We start from the raw sequence: 20,012 nt of genomic DNA on the forward strand, positions 1-20,012 counted from the left end.
ATGCTTGTCAAGTGATCGCACTACGAACAAGGTTTGTAAAAAGTACAGAAATTCTCAAAATTTTTCGCAAGTTTTATAGTTAACGAACATTTTGTAAGTCTCAAGTTGAAATTAACGAAAATTTACGAAGAATTTTGTAACATATTCCAGAGAGCACAGGTATCTGAAAAAAGCAACGTTTTCATCGTTTTTTTCTGAGCCGATCAGCTAAAATATGCTGACCGGGGAGAAGTTCTCGAACTGAAAATGCTAACGTTTAATGTACTGAGATTTAGTTCGATTTCATTTACCTAATTTTTTTAAGGTTTATTAGAAAGCTTAGTTGCATAATTAAACACTAATTGAAAATAGATTCAAGGATCTTCCCTGGGAATGGTAAATATAATTTTTCAGATATAGATGTTTTGAAAATAAAACACGATTGAGATTTCATTTTCATCCTTTTTATATCAAATTTGACTTCTTCTGCTCATGCCTTATTCCTCACAAAAGGAAAAATGTTTGATTTTCCAACAAATATTGCTTATAAATATTTACTTAACTTGGTCAAAGTAAAATACACTAGTTTGAAATCAAAAGACGTTTTCATAGACATTTCTATATATAGATTGATGCACTCAATAGATTGCAATCCTATTTATTTTGCAATACGAAATAGAAATGTTTTCCATCCTCTTGTAATTCTAAAAGTACAAAATACATTAATAATTTATTTTCTGCCTTTCTAGTGATAATAAAAGGCTGTAGCTTGCATGAGTTATGAAACTTTCAGAAAATACACCTTTCTTGAATATTGCAATATTTCATATTAGAAGAAAACTTATTTTTACCCCTTTTCAATCATCAAATATTAACTCTATTTTCCCTTTATTTTCACATTAGATGAGGTTTTCATTCAAATAAAACATGTGATTATGATTGTTGCATGTCGAATTGACCATTTCAGGTTGAATCGATATAGAGAGAGACAGTCTAAGTTGAAATTTAATTCTACTTATCATAGACTAGCAAAAGCGATAAACGTCCGTAGAGAGAAGTGCACAAATGTTCTGTATACACTGACAACGGACAATTCCCAAGGAATGTCTGATGCACTTTTCCCCATCACACAACACAATCAAGTGATAAAGTTATCTGGGAGACAGACAGAGTTTATTTCCTCGTTAAGTTACAACATATTGTTTTCACTTGACTCTCCCTTAGTATGTGGTTGAACTTTTTTCATCCCAAAACTCCAAAAACTTGTGCAGAAAGCTCAATGTCTAACAAAATGAATTTCTCATATGAATAAATCACTTGGGGATGAAGGTAGAAGACGGAAAAATTTCTGATATGTCACACAAGTTAGCAGATGTTGAAAAATCCACAAGGAGATTCCTGACCACCTTACCAACTTCATCGTGAAAATTTACTCCCCCCCCCTGCCTATTTCCTAGACCCATCGCCGAAGAAATTGCGGTTAAAATCCATGCAAACAATCACGCAATCGTTCACCTGCGTTTGCCATTCTTAACGCCAAGCCATGCAATTAAGTGCGATATGGAAGAAAAATTACATGAAATTAACAGACTTGGTGCGTCCTTTCTACACATTTTACATGATATTTTATTGTGCCAGACCCCCCATGGATTTCCCATGGCTGGTGGAAAGTAGGCAAAGTGAAAATTATCTAGGTTGGGGATGAAGATAATTGGCGAGGAATTTCACCCACCAGCAAAATTAGATAAGCAATTCACACTAAAAGTGTCATTGAGGTGAATTTACACTATCTATTAGATGGTAATTCGTGGAATATCTCGTATGATACTCTAACACACGAGAAATTTCTCAGGAAAAACAATTTTTGGAATGGAATTTTTCCCAATAGAACTTTTATGTTAGGGAGTTTGAAAATAATGGCTAAGATTACCATCAAATGATTATTGCAAGAAAACAGCGCCAAATTCAATAGAATGTCTGGTTTGAAAAATTTTTATTATCACCGAAGAGAAACATATTGAACAATACTATAAATTAAAAGATTGTTAAAGTTCTGAAAAATCAATTACTCGTTATGATATTGGCCGATTAAAGCAACTACTCAATGAAGTATACGAATAAAGTATTCTAAAAATAAATTATAGTATTATTTTAAATGTTTGTGGATAAAGATTAATATTCAATCAAAATATATTTTACTGCTCGAATTTAAAGAATCCTTTTTTCGAATTTGTGCCCGATATCTAAAGCTTAAACAGTACGAAGTAACAACTTCCGATTTTCGGTGACCCCTGATAAAAAAAGAAACATTATCTCCAGACGTTTGTTCCGCAGTCCATGTGTGCATTTCGTTCATATATACTTAAAGACGAAAAAATTTTAGGTATCAAATTTACAAAGGTCAAAGTTTAACGAATCTGGAAGGCCAATTTTCCACCAATAACCTAAATTTGGCGTTTTTGGATAGGTTTTGAAATTTCAAATCCAAATGTATCAATATTAATCAGTAACGAATTTGATAAAGTACTCGTAATTGCCTTTTTTCCTATTTTATTATTTATTTATTTTTTTATTTTTCTTTATTTTTTTACTTTTTTGGTTTATTTCAAAAACTGCTCCTTAATATTTATTTTTCGGGTAGGTTTTGTAGGTATACCACGTGAACATTTTTTCACACATAACTGAAGAAGTTTTCGACATCGGATTTTCAAGGGTTATATGTCAAAATTATTTCAGAACATTATTATTAACAATTGGAAAGCCGATACTCAGCCGAAAATGAAATGAAAAATATAACTCATGAAGAGCTAGTAAGTTCGAGCACTCAGCAAAGCTAAGACGCTTTGCCATCTCTTTTTTCATTGTTTTCTTTCTTTAAAGTTAATTTAAAAAATCTCTCTTTCTTCATTGGACACATATATCGTCAAAACACCTTGAAAGAAACTATTAATTTTCTTACAAAGCATATTTTACCTTTTATTCTTGAAATTAAAACCATTTCCGTGGAAAATTGTAGAATGTTTTGATGAAAAGGTGAATGAAGAATGACGCCTTAATCTCGATCTCTCATGACACATCTTGTGATGTTCCAACTCTGAATACGAAAGAAGGCATTTCATTTCTTTTATTGCTTCTGCCCACCCACAAAGTGGCAATTCTCACGCCCGTTGTCCACAAAAATGACTACCGAGGAGCAATTGAATGTGCGGCGGGAATTTCGTTGGGAAATTGCAGAAAAGCGGGCGGAATAAAGAGCGGATGAGAGGGAAAAGCCCATCAAATTATTTAAAATAAACGACGGGCGTCTGTAATTTATGAAAAATAGCCACCAGGATGCCTCACTCCAGCATTTCTTGGTGAACGTGGCACCTTTTATGAGCTCATTTCGCAGCTGGAGGCGACGCTTCCGGAAGACGATGGTGTTCCATAGAGCCATGGCGATGTCGTCAACTCTGCGGGTGTCACAAAATATCCCATCCTGACAACTCGCAGAGACAACCGCCACTGAACGAGGAATTGCATAAAATTTCGATATTTTAATACTTAAGGGATTACAGTTTGTTTTTCTCTTCGTCCGCGATAAAATATTTCCCGCCCAAAAAAAACAGTGCAAAAATGCGAAATCGTCTTATTCTTCTCAAGGGGTAGCTCATACGAAGAAACCCATAACAAATTCCTGGGAAACGTTTCACGAAATTCGAAGCTTTTCAAAATACGTTAAAAAACCTGATAAATAATTAATTTAGTTTTCACAAAACCTTTAAAAACCTGTTGATAAATGACACAAAAACTTGAAAAATTTCTAAAGTATTTCGTAAAATTTGTAAACCTTGAAAAATGTTTCCTTAGACCCAAAAAATCAACTCCAACAATAAAAAAATAAAATTTGGGTAGCCAGATAAACCTGAAAATGGATTTAAAGAACCTTTAAAAAAATGTGTCAGGAAACTTGAAAAACTCAAAAATGGTTTAATGACATCTGTTAAATTTTCAAATGGCTTCACGAAACTCCAAACAAAAGGAACACTAGTCAGTTAGATAAACAAATGAGTCACCCCTTGATCCTGCTTAGGCTCCCTTCAAAAACAATGTCAGGAGAGGGAAGAAGTACAAAAAAAAAAAATAATAAAACTCAAATCCGCAAAATTCTCCCTTGTGTGATTCCTCTTCCAACTTCTCCTCGCACTTTTTATTGCTGGTCGTTTTTCTTCCAATCCATCCCAGACCCCAGACCTCTCTTTCACTTTCCATTTTACATCCTCCAGTAACGGACCTCCATATCATTGATCATCGATTTAAAATAGAGACATTCCGTCAAGAAAAAGGGGATGAAAAATTCTCACCAAACGGTAGAGACGCAAAAAACGCAATAAGGACGATAATCAGGAGCAATTCCAGAGCCCCGGAGGCTCCGGAATTGATTGTGAGGAATCCAACATGGGACGATTATTATCATGAGATTGTTTAAAGCGTCAATTGGGGTGTAATTTATGGAAGGGTGAGGGAAAAAGGCAAAGAACATCGCATAAATTGAACATCGATATCTATGGGTTCTCCTTCCAAAGTTGCTCGTGACTACCTTGAGACCATTGCACGCAACTGATTATTTGATTGAATATGCTATAAATGTTGATTGATTGCGAAGATTCTCGTTAGGAAAACGAAATTTGGGGAGAATTCCTGTGCTAGTTATTAAATTACTGGCGTTGTCTTTTACACACAAGTGAAAAAAAATGAGTTTTATGAGGGCACAAACTATTGGGTAAACATAAAACAGGAACATAAAAACGATACAACACAGGGAATTAATTCCTAATAAAAATCTACATATATTTAAGAAAAACACAAACGAAATCTTATGAAAAGAATAGACGAGTAAACTAATTTAAGAATATTACAAACATTTCGGAACTTATCAATTTTATTGGACTTTTAATTTTATTTAAAAACACCAAATAAAAATCTCATTTTATGGATGTTCGTTGCTTTTCAAATTAATTACCAAAAAAATATTTTTTTAAGGATTTTTGTATTTTAATTTGAAAATTAGCGCTGTGTATACTCATAGAAGTATTGCTTAGATCCTTGTAAAAAATATATTTTATCATTTTTATATTATATTATTTGAAAGATAAAACAATTAGGGGAGACTGGGGCAAAATTTTACGAAACGAAAATTTCAATATTCACTATTTTGTAAAATAAAAGAGGCTGCAGCTTGAAAGTTTTATTATAGATAGCCTTCATGAACCTTCTTAAACTTACAAAGTTTCAAGGGATTCGAGGAAGGATTATGTAAAAAAAAAATAATGAAATTTTGAGCCCTATTTTTGGAATAATTGTCTTACAGAAATTATCAACACTGATTAGCTCAATTTAAGCACATTTCTCGTTAAGATAGAGAAAAATTATCTTCGACAGAGTTGTAGAGGAATAAATTTCCTATAAAAATACGTCTATTTGATATTTTTAACGTTTGCGAGAGTAAAACGTCACAAATTATCCGAATACTGACAAAATTTGCCCCAGCAATTTTAAGAATCTCCACAAAATCGACTTTTAGAAAATGATTCGAAAATCACATTTCTTTCGAAATAGAGGAAAATAGTCTTCTGCAATATTGTAGAGCAGTAAATTTCCTATAGGAATTTGCTAATTATAAAACGTTTAAGTTTTCTCAGAGCTCATGAAAGAATTAAATATGCATTTTGACAAGTTTTGCCCCAGTCTCCCATAGTTGATATCAGGAACGTAACCTAACTAACAAAATCTTTATTTTTTGCACGACAAAACAGGCAGTTTGAAAGAGAATAGAAGAGACTGGGACAAAATTAGTCAGCAAATGATTTTTTCATTGTGCAGAATTCACAAAATCAGATATCAGGTTTATAAATATTTTAAAGAATAGGAAGGGAGATGTTTACTTCGATAAAAATATAATTTTCTCAATATTCCTTGTAAGGTAAACTATAACTTCCCAATTTCTAATTCCATGCGTGACTAATTTTGCCCCAGTCTTCTCTAGACATTATCGGTCATAAAACTTTAACGTACAGTGTGTTTGTAGATGTGTAGATGTGTCTGTAGATTAATGACCTCTACACATTGGGAGAAATTTTTGTCAAAAATTGCTTTTTTGAAGGAAATTCCCTGCAGCGTTGGACGGGGAAACGTCAAATTTCTGTCAAAAATACAATTTTTGACGAGAATTGCTCCCAATATGTAGACACCTTAAGACTTGAGTGAAATCTCGGATGGTTCCCTCAAAAAATAGCTAAAAGAAAAAAGGAAGAAAAATCTAGTTTATTCCAGATTCCACGGATCTTAATTTTTTTTCTGGTATTTCTCCTATTTTATTGTATTTTTATGAATAAAAGTGTATGAAATGGAAGTAGTTGATACTAAAGGAGAAGAATGAGATCCTGCAGTACAATCTCAATGCTTTCATAAACAAGAATTTGTAAAATATAACTAATCTTAAGAATCTCTTATTTTTCAGCAAACTAAACTATCTTGTCCAGTAACCACATAATTGTTAGCGAATGTAGGGGTAGGTTTTCAGGCTTCGCACACTTTATATTTTTCCCATACTCTTTTAATTAAACCTATTTAATATTAATATCTATATTAATATTAATATTAAAATATACTATCATAGATCAGATTCATTCATAAAGGCATTTTTTACGAAAACCGCTCCCAAAACCGCTACATTTAACCTCACCTTCCCCTATGCACTAATCTTGTGGTCATGCTCTCACTTACGTTTGCAACATATATTATTACAAATCCTTTCAAATTCAATCCTTGCCCTTTTTCTGAGTGTAGCTTAAATAAACCTTATTCACCCTACCTTTCAGTCGTGTCTGCACGTCGAAGGCCGCCAATTCCTCGATGAAAAATCGCTGAAGAATGCAAAAAGACGGTGAGTAAGGATGGGCTGGGGGTGGTGGCTCTTGTGATAAATTATCAGCAATTCCCGTGCGATAGCAACATCGAAGACATATTCAATTGACCATACATGGGTAAACATTGACTTTAGTGCAGAACAGCGAAAAGTCAGCCCCCCTTTCTAGAGCCACGCAATGGAATTCATTCCGAATCGATCCATCATTGAATTGTAGGCCAGAAATGGTTCTTTTGGAGGTTTGAGGAACATGACGATATATATGGCATGAATCACGGCACCAAACATGGGCACTTTTGTGTTAGATTGAGCCATGGATAAATCATACTTGTGTACACATAAGTTAGTGATTCGCGTGGGAAGAAATACAACATCATCGAGACAATTTTCAGTGGGCCAGTGTTTGTACCAGACGAAGGAAAATTCCCGGTTTGGGGGTGCTGAAGAGGAAATTGGAAACCATAATAGCTTCCCTTTTTCTTATCGATTGGCAATTATGTGATGTCGATTTATGAGCATCCAGGCCGCATCTCCTGCTGTTCCCACATCCTCCAAGCCATATACGGGAAATTGTGAAAATTTCTACCTGTTTAGCAACAAATTAATAACAATTAGGTTGACAGCAAAAACCTTCCCCCAATGACTATGTTGGAAAATTTCTCAGCATTTTGTTCTCAAATGATGTTTTTCTTTTTATTAGTTCTTTCTCAATGTATTTTTTTTATACAAATTCACGATGATATAGGTACAATGAGTCAGCTGAAAAATACTTAATTAAATGAATACTTATTCTCATTATACAAATAAGGGGTGGATTCTTTTTCTTATCTCATTCCTAAACTCGTGATTACAGAGATTCCAGTGAATTGTATGACATTTTTCTGTCTTAAATCTTAATTAATTGTGACATTAGCTAATTTAATTAATTATTACTCTCTTACCAGTGACTTTTAGTATTATTTCCGACCATTACCATTTATTATATGCTCTATTTTTTTCTTTTATTGAGTGAGGTTTAATTTAGAAAAAAATAAACACCTTTCGTTGGACTAATAGAGATTTTTTTCTTGTATTGGGTTGTAGGGAAAATAATGTCTTTAATTTTTCATACCTCAACTTGTTCTTAGAAAATCAATTTGAAAAAGAACGGATTAAAAATTCATCAGAAAAGAGAGAAATAATAGATGTCATCCTATTATAATAAATTTTTGACACTACTTTACAATTTCGTTACCCTTTTTTGAAATTACCGTATTTCGATTGATTGTTAAATTAAACTTACCTACCAATAATAATATATACTAAACCACGCCTCCTTGAAAACAACTGAAGTTTGTTTGAATTCTTTAAAAAAATTTAAAACAGAAATTCTGCAGTAAGTTTTCCCAAATTACAAAATTTTCATTTTTCACCAAACTCAGAATACCTATAGGCCGCGCCTCCTAGTCTAGCTTCTAAATTACAGAAGAAATGAAAAAAAATCAACCAAGTTAAAGAAAAGAAATCAAATTCAATTATCAATTTGACTAACCTAGCTCCAATCAAAATGTAAAATTTTTTGTAGAACCAAATAATACAACTAGTTCTAGGAGATATTTTCACCGATTTGTCCTAGAGGTTTGATGTAACACTAAGACGACGATAAACGGCATGGAAGGGATGGTAAAGATCAAAAATAAGATGTAATTAAATTCAAATTTAATTCATTTTTATTCAATTTTACAAAATTCTTGAGAAAATTAAAGAAAAAATAATTTTAAAAAAATCTAATAGCGGTGAAGATAATTTTGTGAAATTAGAATTTTTTGTATCATTTTGCAAAATTGTTGGAAAAACTGATTATAATAAAAGATTCTCAGAAGTCATGTATAAATTTTATATTACTTATACTTCTTTATGAATAATTTGTAGTAGGCGTGACTTAATTTTTTCAGTAGCGTGATTCTGCAAATTTTTACTTTTTGATGAAATTTTTATGATATTTTACTTTTAAATGGTCACTATATACCTCAAATAACGATGGAAAATTATTATTATAAATTAAAAATAAATTTAATTATGTTAAGATTGATTTTATTTATTTTATTTATTTTACTTCTCTACCACATTTACCAGACGTTCCCTTGTTTTTTTTTCTATAAATTTTCCTACTTATATTGGGCTTTTGTAGAACCTATTTTATCCGAAAAACATTGCATTAAAAGAGAAAATGAAATTGTAAAGTAATACCAAATATATTTACATTTCTATAATTTAAAATACTCTTTATTGTTTTTATAAACTACAGTTTTACCTTTTTATGAAAATTTAAAATAGAAACTTATTTGTTATTTATATCGCAATTTTCCTCCTAATATCTCTTTCCATTAATTTACTGATAAATATCCCATAAGACCATCAATCCATCTTCACATTAAACTTTCACTCTAGTTCCTTACATTCACCTACAATATTTTTTTGGTCATTTTTTACTGTCTCTTCGTCGACGTGATGTGCAAGGATGATATTTATAGTTAAAAAAAGGAGCAGAAAGGGACGTCGACTAAAGAGAGAAAAAAATGCTTCTTACGCAAATTGAGTATAAAAAATATTTAGTCATTTGTATCACTCAATTGTACTCCTTCATTCAAAATACAACATGACTCAATTTTCTCATTCTATCTCGGGAAAAATATTCACCCCCTTTTCTTTTTATGCTTCTCTCTAGACTGCCCTATATTTTTTTTAGTATTATATAGCACTTATAATATAAATTATGCTCGTTACATTCAATAGACTTTTCGTTATACAATATAGCTCAATGTGAAGTCATAATATGTATACTAAATAGCGAAATATTAACCTACCTTCAATACTCTACATTATCCTCTCTTTCTTTTTCTCTTCTTAAATACTTAGAAACTGATGTGTCGTCACGCAGAATATTAATTTTTAATGTAACAACTTATCGCTGTCCTAATGAATTTTTATAATACGTGCTTTAGCAACATTCTTTTCCCACCTTCAAGATTTTCCTTCTGCTCGACACACGCACCTTTCTGCGTTACCTTAAACCCTTGCTTTTCAGGAGTTGTTGGTGCGAGAAATCTCGAATTACAAAATTCAATTTGATACTTAAAATGTATTACAAAAGAAATTGTGGGCAATTGAAGCGAAAATCCTACTGAAATATCCTCATTTTTCTACGCCTCTAAACGCCCCTTTTTTTGGTGTATTGAGTTGTATACAATTATTTACAGAGCGACCAAATTACTTTCCATTTCTCTGACTACAATCTATATTTCTTTTCATCCTTACACACAGTCCCTTTGTGAAATAGGGAAATTTACTAAACATTTCCCGTGAAATGTTTAATTTATTCTTAATGGTGTTGCGTGTCTTTTCTTTTCAGCTGTCTTCTGTCTCAGTCGATGCATGCGTCAAAATAGGAGGGTTAGAGGTCTGCTCGAGGGTTCAGGTGTTAGAATAGTTTAGGAAAAGTTTGAAAATTACCAAGGAAATTTACTTTGAATATGAAAAAAATAAAGTGAATAATTTTTAATTGGCGGTATTATTTCAAATTGAGTTGTATGAGACTATTGAGTCACACGCAACTAAAGAATAGTTGCATGATCACCAACTTAAGAAATAATAATAATTTTTTACTCACCAAAATGGATGTTTTTGGTAAATCTTCTAATTCAAATGTTTTACCCTTTTAAAATTAATTCTACTCTGGGAAAAACACGTCTTTGTTAACAGGACAAATTTTGTTAAAAGCTTGTCAAATGGATGTTGTTTACCAATTTGCCAAAAAATTTTATCACTTTTTACATGAAAAATAACATCCTTCTGACAAACTTTTAACAAGATCCAGTTGAACGTCGATTTTACAAAACCTTTCCATGTTTCGTATTGAAGAGCATCCTTTTGACAAACTTTCCTTGTGAATTTGGCAAAACTTTTTTTCGGAATAGGACTATTTGCCTGTATTCAAAAGATAACGTTGTTATGAGCTCAAAATCACATCAATTCCTATTGATTCTCAACTCAACAAAGTACATGAAATTTATCATACTTTTCATCCAGGTATTTCTCAATCCAAATGCCCAATCAATCTCCCCTCGGTTCAGGAAAAAGAGGAAAAGTGAAGGGAAGCAACAGACAATTACTAAGTGTGCACTCAATGGCATAATCCTTGCAATACAATCGCACGGAAATTGTCTCTTTTTCTTCATCTCTTGAGACGAGGAAAATTTTCCTGGAGGAAAAGCACAAGAAAAAAAATCTATTAAAGAATTTCCATTCAATTTGTATTGCCGGTTCTTTTATCCAGCCACACGGTTTAATCGCGTGCCACTTTATTTCACTTTCACACTGAGTGAAATTCAATGGAAAATCCATCAATTGGGGTGGAAGTGAATGAGATATGCAAAATATCAATGCAAATCTCCCACAATCACCACACTCTTCAATTTTCCTCAAGACTTGGTTTCTTTCGGATAGATGGGGAGCCAATATCACGCACTTTCACTCTCATTCATCCACAATGAATATGTAATGCCTTTCATGTTTCATCGCCTAACGAGAATCTCCCTCAACATACTTTTTTTCCCAGGAAGTTTATGAAAGAGAGACATCGGAAGAGATGGTAGACAAATTTCATTCAATATTAGATATTAATAGGGAACGGGGACAGTGATACTTTTTTGTAAGTAGGTTTTCTGGCTTCTTTTTCCCATTGAAGTCGATTTATTGATGAGTGTTCACATTTAAGCCACAAATATACTCCACGAAATGTTTTAAAATTTAAATTAAATACCTCGAAAAATCACAAGTTACTCAGGAAAAAGATAAACTCCTGAATAAATGAAAATATGAGATTTATTTTTCGAAATATGAAAAATTCTATTTTTGAATTTTAACACAACTTTTCAATAACAGAATTCTATAGAAATTGGATAATAAACATTCTATTTAATTACAGTGGAATTTCCAGAATGAGAGAGAATTTGAAAGTTTCCACAACAAAACCCCTAAAACAAATTGTTTATTCCTATTTTATAGTTGCTTGAAAAGAATGGAAAATTTAAATGAATCAAATTAAATCAATACGGAAAGTAGAACAGTCATAACAGGTAAAATTCTATAGAACACATGAAAGAGTTTAAAAAATTCAAGATCTTTAAAATTCGTTGAGAACATGCATGAATCTTTTACTTGAAAAAAAAAATTATTATTAATGCTTTTTGCGTTTCATAAATTATCTTTTTCCTTTTTTTTCTTCCAATAAAATTAGTTTGGGGATAATTTCAGATTAAATTAAATTGCGAAACAAAAAATCAATTTTTGCTGTATTATCTATCTACTGAACTTTCTATAAAAAGAGTCCCACTAAAATATAAATTTAGGTCATTTCCAATTAGAAATAAGGGGCTAAATATTTTTTTGAGGAGAAAATAATTTAGCAGGACAATGTAAGACAGTGGGCGGGGCTTAAATTATGTAAATCATTCAAAATACAAAAATTTTAAAATATAAACTCTATTAAAGTATTTTAATTATTGACAATATTAGGGTTTTACTCTACGTTCTAAATCAAGGAAAATGTCAGGGATATCATTTATATTTAACTCTAATATTGGGCGTGACCTAATTATTTAAGATCAGAATATTATTGTCCCCACCTAAAAACTAATTTATAGGTGCAGCTAATACACAATTAAAAATCTTAAGTAATAGAAATTGCAAATTTCTTAATCGATAGTTCCTAAAGAAGGAATTGTATAAGATTTTTGCGGACTCAGAGAATTTTATACTATCTCTTTGCACAGTAGCAAATTCAAAATGTATTTTCATCTTTGGAGTACAGTTCTAAGTTCTAAATTTTCTTAAGTTTCTGACTATTATGCTCAACGGTAAATTTTTCGATTGTTGATTTAAACTTTTGACTTTTTCTCCACGAAGAAAGTTTGGAGGTACGGAAAAACGAGGACAGAGAGATTGAAAAAGTTGCTAGGAAAATCGATTAGAAGCACATCAATTTGATGGTGTATTCATTAAAAAGCAATATAAAAGAGATGAAATGCCCTGGGAAGCCACATTCCACGTCATACTAATTCCTTACTTGACACCATCCTCTATCCCTCAAAATACCTTCAAAAGAAGTCACCGGACTTTTTTTGGGCTATCACTCCCAACATTTCCAAATCCCTCCATCAACCTCAATGTTATTATTCAATAAACCGAACATATAAATCAGGAGACACATTAATTATTCTTCAATTAATGTAAAGGCGCGTCCTTTCAATGAAACATCCATCAAATCACTCAAAATATTCTTTTGTGTAACTTAAACAATATCTACCAATCCATCGAAATATGTAGCATAATAATCACTACGAGTTCCTCGTGTACAGGAATATTTGGGGTATTGTGAAATCTATTCATTCAAATATTGTCCAACAAAATTGGGTGAAAAGTTCCCAAACCATGAAACCCCGGAAAAGCGTAAACCCTCAGAATACCAACCCTACCAGGAAAAACAGAGACAATTTGGGTCAATCACATTCCCAGCAATAATGGTTAGATTTGGTTCCCATTTTTCCATTTAACTCACTCATCCTCTTTGTTTCCTAACTTTAATGTGTATCTATTAGCAGTGACTGATAGAAAGGGTGCCATAGCATAACTTTCATTGACTGTAGTGTCCATTAAAGTTGAATGAAGGTTAGTTCCCAAAAATACCTTGAAAGGCCGCAGACTGATCAATTATCAAGTTAATTGTATAGGGATACCCTACAATGTCCATCGAAATGTCACATTTGAAACTGGATTTCTTCATTATTTTCCAATTTAACTGTAATTATAAATTAAAATCTGAAACGGGGTGTTTGCCTTCCGAAATAACTGAAATCTTAAGTGGAAAAATTGGCCAATTTGTACACTTAATAAAGACGACTTTACATTGTGTCTAAAGGTTAAACGTTTAAAGATGTAGGCTTATATGGGCTTCAGACCTAAGACTTAGCCATACGACTTAACTGTTATAATTCCTTAACAGTCAAGATAGTTTGGAAAATTTAACTTAGCATTGAATTATTAAGGACGACTGTCCTATTAAATTCTTTAAAAAAAAACAAAAAAAAATTGGTTGCCATTTAAGATTCTGAGACTTCCTGCAACTCGGCTAAACCTCTAGTCTGAAGACTGCTTTAAGGTCTTCGGAAACACGTGCACAACCACTCAACCGAAAGCTAGCAATCTATTTCACTTTTTCTTTACGCCACCACTTACTGACAGTAGTTTGCATGTTACAAATCCTTTTCAGTATGAGAGTATTTACATTTATAAAAAAACAGCTCTAGAAAATTCTTCACACTATAAAATGTAAAATGCAACTTTAAGAACACTTTAACCGATTTAATTAAGTAAATCTCTTCAATATTTTAGTAAAATTGAAATTAACTTCACAATAACTAAGACGAATTTGGAAATGTGAAAGTGTTTTATGAATGCAAAATTTACAATACTTTTATTGCCAAACGTATTAAGTATGATTCTACTTCTTCTTTTAAGTATCAGGCTAAATTGAATTCGGCTTTTCATGGCTCTTGCCACTCCAACACACCATTTAGATCAGGAAAATTTCATAAAGCCAAAATTAACTTGCTTCTTGTTTCTTAAAAATTTTTTATATATCTATCCTACTCTTTCGCACTCTTCTTCTTCTTCTTCTTCTATTGAACATCAGATCAAACTAAATTTAGTTCAAACCAATTTTGAGTCCGAAAGAGTGTAATAGACTTATGTAAATTTTGATGTCATGAAATTTTATCGATCTAAAAGGTATACCAGTGCTATTAGTACTACGTTTGAAATAAAAGAGCAAAGATATTTTAATTTCACGAAAATTTCCTGACCTAAAAGTTGTATTGAAGACATAATGGCTCCGGTACACCTTCAAAATCAGGAAAATTTTATTAAATAGAAACAAAATAGGAAATCATTCATTTGTGACTAAATATTTTGCTTAAATCTATAGAATTTCATTTTCAGAATTTAGAAATTTATATAGGAGAAGAGAAGTTTTTAAAAATCATTAGCCTTATTTAAACTTACCATAGGTCATCTTGATAGATACGAGTGACTTGGCCCCTTTTGCTTTTCGCATGCTTTTAATTAATTCTAGTACTTAAGGATGGTCTTCACTAATCCGATCTTCTATTACCGATCGGTAAAGAACATTCTTAAGTGCTGGTATTAAAGTGAAGCTTATGAAAATCGGAGAAGAAAGTCATCACCAGAAAACCAAGTTAACCATATCTACGCTAAGAATACCGAAATATATCCCAGGTTTTTGTTTATAACTGTCAAGTAGATGAAAGACTTTTACAGGTTTTCGTACTGTTTTGGAGAGGAAAACTAATTAAGATAATTTTTTCAATTAATGGAAATAGAGAGCGGTGGGGCTACATTGATACTCATATTACTCATATTTTCAAAGAAAACTGAGCTTTAACGAAATGTAATTTTGATAGAATATAAAATTATGGATCTAAATTAAATTATGACAAAGCCAGCTTCCCAAAGTATCCCCATCTTTTTCTACCATACACTTTTTCAGTTTTCAAAAATATTTAAAAGATTCTTCGGCAAATTAATAGAAAAAAATCCTTATAAATTCAAAATTTTACGATCAAATTTTTACTATATTTGGAAATTAAAAAATTAGAAAACTTATCTAATTTTCTACAATGAGTTACAACTGAAAAGAATTAATAGTCTTTAATACTATACCAACGTTCTTTTTCTTAAGGACTTTTTTTCGAATAATTCAAAGCAGATAAGACGAATTGCTTGCAACTTCGAGAATTTCATTTTGTTCTGAGAAGATTTAACAAAAATTCCCAAGGCTTATCCGCAATATGACGCCAAATTAAAATTTCCTTCAACCCCATTTGGAGAATTTCCTCTGCTAATGAATCACCTACGCATCGCAGTAAATCCATCTCCATGCTTTTGACGCCTGGAAAACTCCCCAACACTACTCGCACGGAGACTTTCCCGGCGGAAAATCCTCCCCCATGAGACGCTTCTTGCCAAAAGGCTTGATGGTGGTGAAGCTTGGGTAATTATAAATGACATTTTCATGTTTTCCCAGAATCATCTCGGGTATGTGTATGGGTGGGGATTTGATATTTTGACAAGGCCCGACGCGTGTGTTTATTGAAAGATGTATATAGTGTTAGTCTACATTAGATGAACATGTTCTGGGGAAATTTAATCCAAAGCCACAATATTCAAATAGAGATTTTGAAGTCACAATCTCAAAATCCTCCCTTTCTACTTTCCCACAAACCAAAATCTATATAACCAATTTTCACATCGAACCTTCAATGTGCTTCAAAGAGAAAAGCAGACGTTCTCGATGGAATCGTGCTTTTTTATAATTCCTCGAACGCTGCAGTGAGAGTATTATATATAATTCCTTGATTTCTCGTTAGATTCTTCATCCTGCGCCCCCGACGCCCTTAGTAATATTTTGACATGAGCTGTCAGAAAATGGCAACACAAAGTTAATTTGGCCATCCGTCCATTTGCAGTGAAATAGACAGACCAAACAGACAAAGATATCGGCTTGAGGTTTTCAAGGAACGAAATACATTTTTTAAGAAGCTTGATCTTTATATGATGTTGCAATTGCCAGTGGAGATACCCAATTTAATCCCGTTCTCGGTAGGAATTTTTTCGACTTGTACTCCTTTGAAAATAGGAATTGATATCACTCGTTCTGATTGATATTCGTTTCAGATTAGTGTACTCAATTAATACTCGTTTGAGGATGGTGCCGACTTATCATTATACAGACCTCATCAGGTAAACGACAGTAAATCCGAATCCTTGATCGTACATACGATAATTTGTTTATGACATACGATATTGTTCCACTTTGACACTGCTGTCAAACTTCTGGTATTAAAGAGATGTCTTATATTAAAATTCTGAACTAGCATTCAGAATTCTAAAAGCTCAGAAAAGCTGTCAGTAATATTAAAACGCTTCAAATATCTTGGCAAAATTTTATAAACATGCCTGTTATCGACAGCCATACGAATTATAACAAAGAAGAAGAAGAAGGTTTTGGATAAGAAGAATAGGAAAGAGGATAACACTTTGCAAACTGCTTGATCTCAGAATCTGTCTTCCTGATTTTGAATAATTTTAAAATATTCATAATATAGATTTTTTGTAATTCGAGCATCCTACAAAGTAGGATACACTTAGACATAGTATTTCAAAACCCTCAGGGCGGATTAATTGATGAATTTCTCCTCATTTAGACGCATCGCACTGACAGAGAAATTGATTATTTCATTATTTCCATTTTCATCCGCTTACGTTTGAGAGCTTTCGCTCACTCATTTTCCCTAGGATTTTAGTGTGTAAGCCCAGAATGAGACTGATGTGTTAAATCCAATCGCTTTTTTTCCTCGTCCACTTTTCTCCTATTCAAAGTAAAAGCTCATTTTTCATTCACCAAAAATCACACCACATAGAATTTTCTTAGCTAAATCCCTTACTGTTCTATTATTATTTTATTCTTTCTCCTATGTTAATCTCTCGCTCTTGTAAAAATATGAGGAATTACGATCTAGTAGTTAGTTTTCCATCTTATTTTTTTCTTCTTCTTTTAAACCTAGAGATTATATTAACGCTACATATACTTCAGATTATACCATTTTACTGCTTAAAAGAAAATTAATTGTATGATAAATGACACATGTATTACGGGTTTTATTCTTTTTCAAAAGTCCTGAAAAACTCCCATCTGTTTTAACCTATTTTCACTCACAGTGTTGACTTATCAAAAATAATGGAATCCTTTCCGATGAGAGAAACTTTATTTTTTTCAATCACTAAATTTGCGGGAGGGATAGTATTTGAGTTCTTGAGCAAGCTCCACTCAAAATTAATTTTAAATCACGCTTTTTTTTCAAGCAACATAAGCAAATAAAGTTGCAGTTTTTGTATTTTAATTGCTTTGGAAAAAGCCTAGCTTTTGACAAATAAACCACACCTATTCAATTAATACATCCTTTCTAAAACTCTCTCCACTTTCAATCTTCCCTGAAAGTCTTTGATTCACAATCACTGGCTGTTACGAGAGTTTTCAAAACTTAGTGTTCGTTCTTCACACAAACGTTATTGAAGGCGTGGCTTATTTTTAGTGGGCGAAACCTTTTACGCCATACTAAAGTTGCAAAATATTAAATTCTAGTTGACCATAATTCCCAAAGGGGGCGCGATACAAAAATACCTAGAAGATATAATACTACCTCCCAGCAAAATATGGAATTACTTAAAATAAAAGGTCACGCTCATTTGAAATTATTCCAAAATAATTCATCACTTTTACACGTGTTAAGTGGATTTTTAAGAGACTTTTTTTGGCATATCGCGCGATTTAGTAGCAGAGAAGCCTGAGAAGAGAGAAGGAATGGACAGTGTACAGGTTGGCAGTTTACTTAATTGGATTATTTAGAGAGGAGAAGAAGAGAGAGATAGAGGATGAAATAAATTAAGCCTACCTACTGACCACCTTAGCGATAACTATGTACAGAGAGCTGCAGAAAGAACTACATCTTGGCCCAGTGCCCAAGATTCAAGTAGCGATTGAATCCCATGGCGAAAATTAGCACAAAATAGCCACCATTAGAGTCTGCAGGCCAAATATAGAAGCAGCCACGAGAGTCCAGGAAACAGCACTCGAGCGCAATCCCATATCTACCATTCCGATAGATTCCCGCGACATGGGCACCTCAGTGGGATCATTTAGTTCTTCTGGGCATGGCAAATTTTCTGCCTCAAATCTCAATACCTGAACTTTCTGGCCATCATCTATATCACGGTTATCAAAGACGAAGGTATCTTCTTGGGCATCGTATCCAGCATCGTCGTAGTAATCTCCAGGAACCCTATCGTTCTTCTCCTTTACGGCATTGGTGAAAATCTCCTCGGGAACACTGTTCTTGTCAAACAGGATGCAATCGACATCCTGAAGACTCCGCCTGAGATCATCATTTCGTGTACGATTCTTCAGTTCAAAAATCCACCTCAAACGGCAATCGCAAATGAATCGATTGTCTGAAAGAAAGAATAAAGTATTGGCTTTGAAAAAAAAACCTATAAATAAATTATTATTATTGACAAAAGATAGGGAGTTTTCACTATGCAAACACAATGCAAATTTCTAAAGTTATACGACAAGAAATATTGTAGTTGAAATAAACGTAAGGGGGAAATGAGGCACCTTTAAATTGAGGCACCTTTTAAATAGAGCTTTTTCCTCCTATATTTAAATGAATATGTAAGGTAAAGTACCCTTACTCGACCGGGTTCCTCTATTCGACCGGTGGGTCAATTTTTGAATATTTAATGGTGAATTTCATCAATTTCTATGAATTTGTCACTGATTCGTATTATTTAAAGAATAATTGACCTATTAATGCTAGATCATACACAAAATATTATAGCAAATATAATTAAATTGAATAAATAAATCTACCGGTCGAATAGAGGAACCGGTCGAATAAAGGGTACTTTACCTTACCTTACAGTGACAATATTAGTGTGGAAATAATTATTTCTAAATAGACTGAGGTCGCTGAGGTCCATTTGAAAATAGGAGAAAAAGCCCTATTTCAAAAGTACCCCTATCCAAAGATATCCCACTTCCCTCTACTTCCTGCAAAAATTTTTGCTTATTATTGAGTTAGTGTCGTGTTTTTAGTTGTGCAAAATAATAATGTTATTTAATTTAAATTAAGAATGGGGATGAGGCGATCGTCATACCTAAATTATGAAGTGCTCCGGCTACCATTATTTTTTATCATTTTTGTAGTCGCCACCCAATAAAGTTCAATCCATTACAAAATAGAGCTTTTTACATTTATCCATACACTTCATGTTAGAAACACATATACGACATTAAGTAAGTCACAATGGCATGAAATTGTTTTGAGCATGACTAAATATAAATTATCCAGGCTTGATTTAGTAAAAGTATATGCTGCAAAAAATCTTCTTATAACCTACTCCCTGTAAGTATTTTGAACTAGCACAAGAACCCATAAAAGTCTCCTCT

General features: G+C 32.6%; 1 protein-coding gene across 1 annotated transcript in view; it reads right to left on the bottom strand.

Annotated features, from left to right (window-relative positions):
• Positions 1-7,552: 7,552 nt before the first annotated feature.
• Positions 7,553-20,012, bottom strand: part of LOC129798789 (connectin-like) — a 129,476-nt gene continuing 117,016 nt past the window's right edge. Inside the window, exon 5 of the mRNA XM_055842137.1 lies at positions 7,553-19,012. Coding sequence (XP_055698112.1) covers positions 18,561-19,012 — 452 coding nt within the window. The 3' untranslated portion in view covers positions 7,553-18,560. The remainder of the gene's footprint in view (positions 19,013-20,012) is intronic.

The sequence above is a fragment of the Phlebotomus papatasi genome, chromosome 1 (assembly GCF_024763615.1).
Source record: "Phlebotomus papatasi isolate M1 chromosome 1, Ppap_2.1, whole genome shotgun sequence".
Lineage (NCBI taxonomy): Eukaryota > Metazoa > Arthropoda > Insecta > Diptera > Psychodidae > Phlebotomus > Phlebotomus papatasi.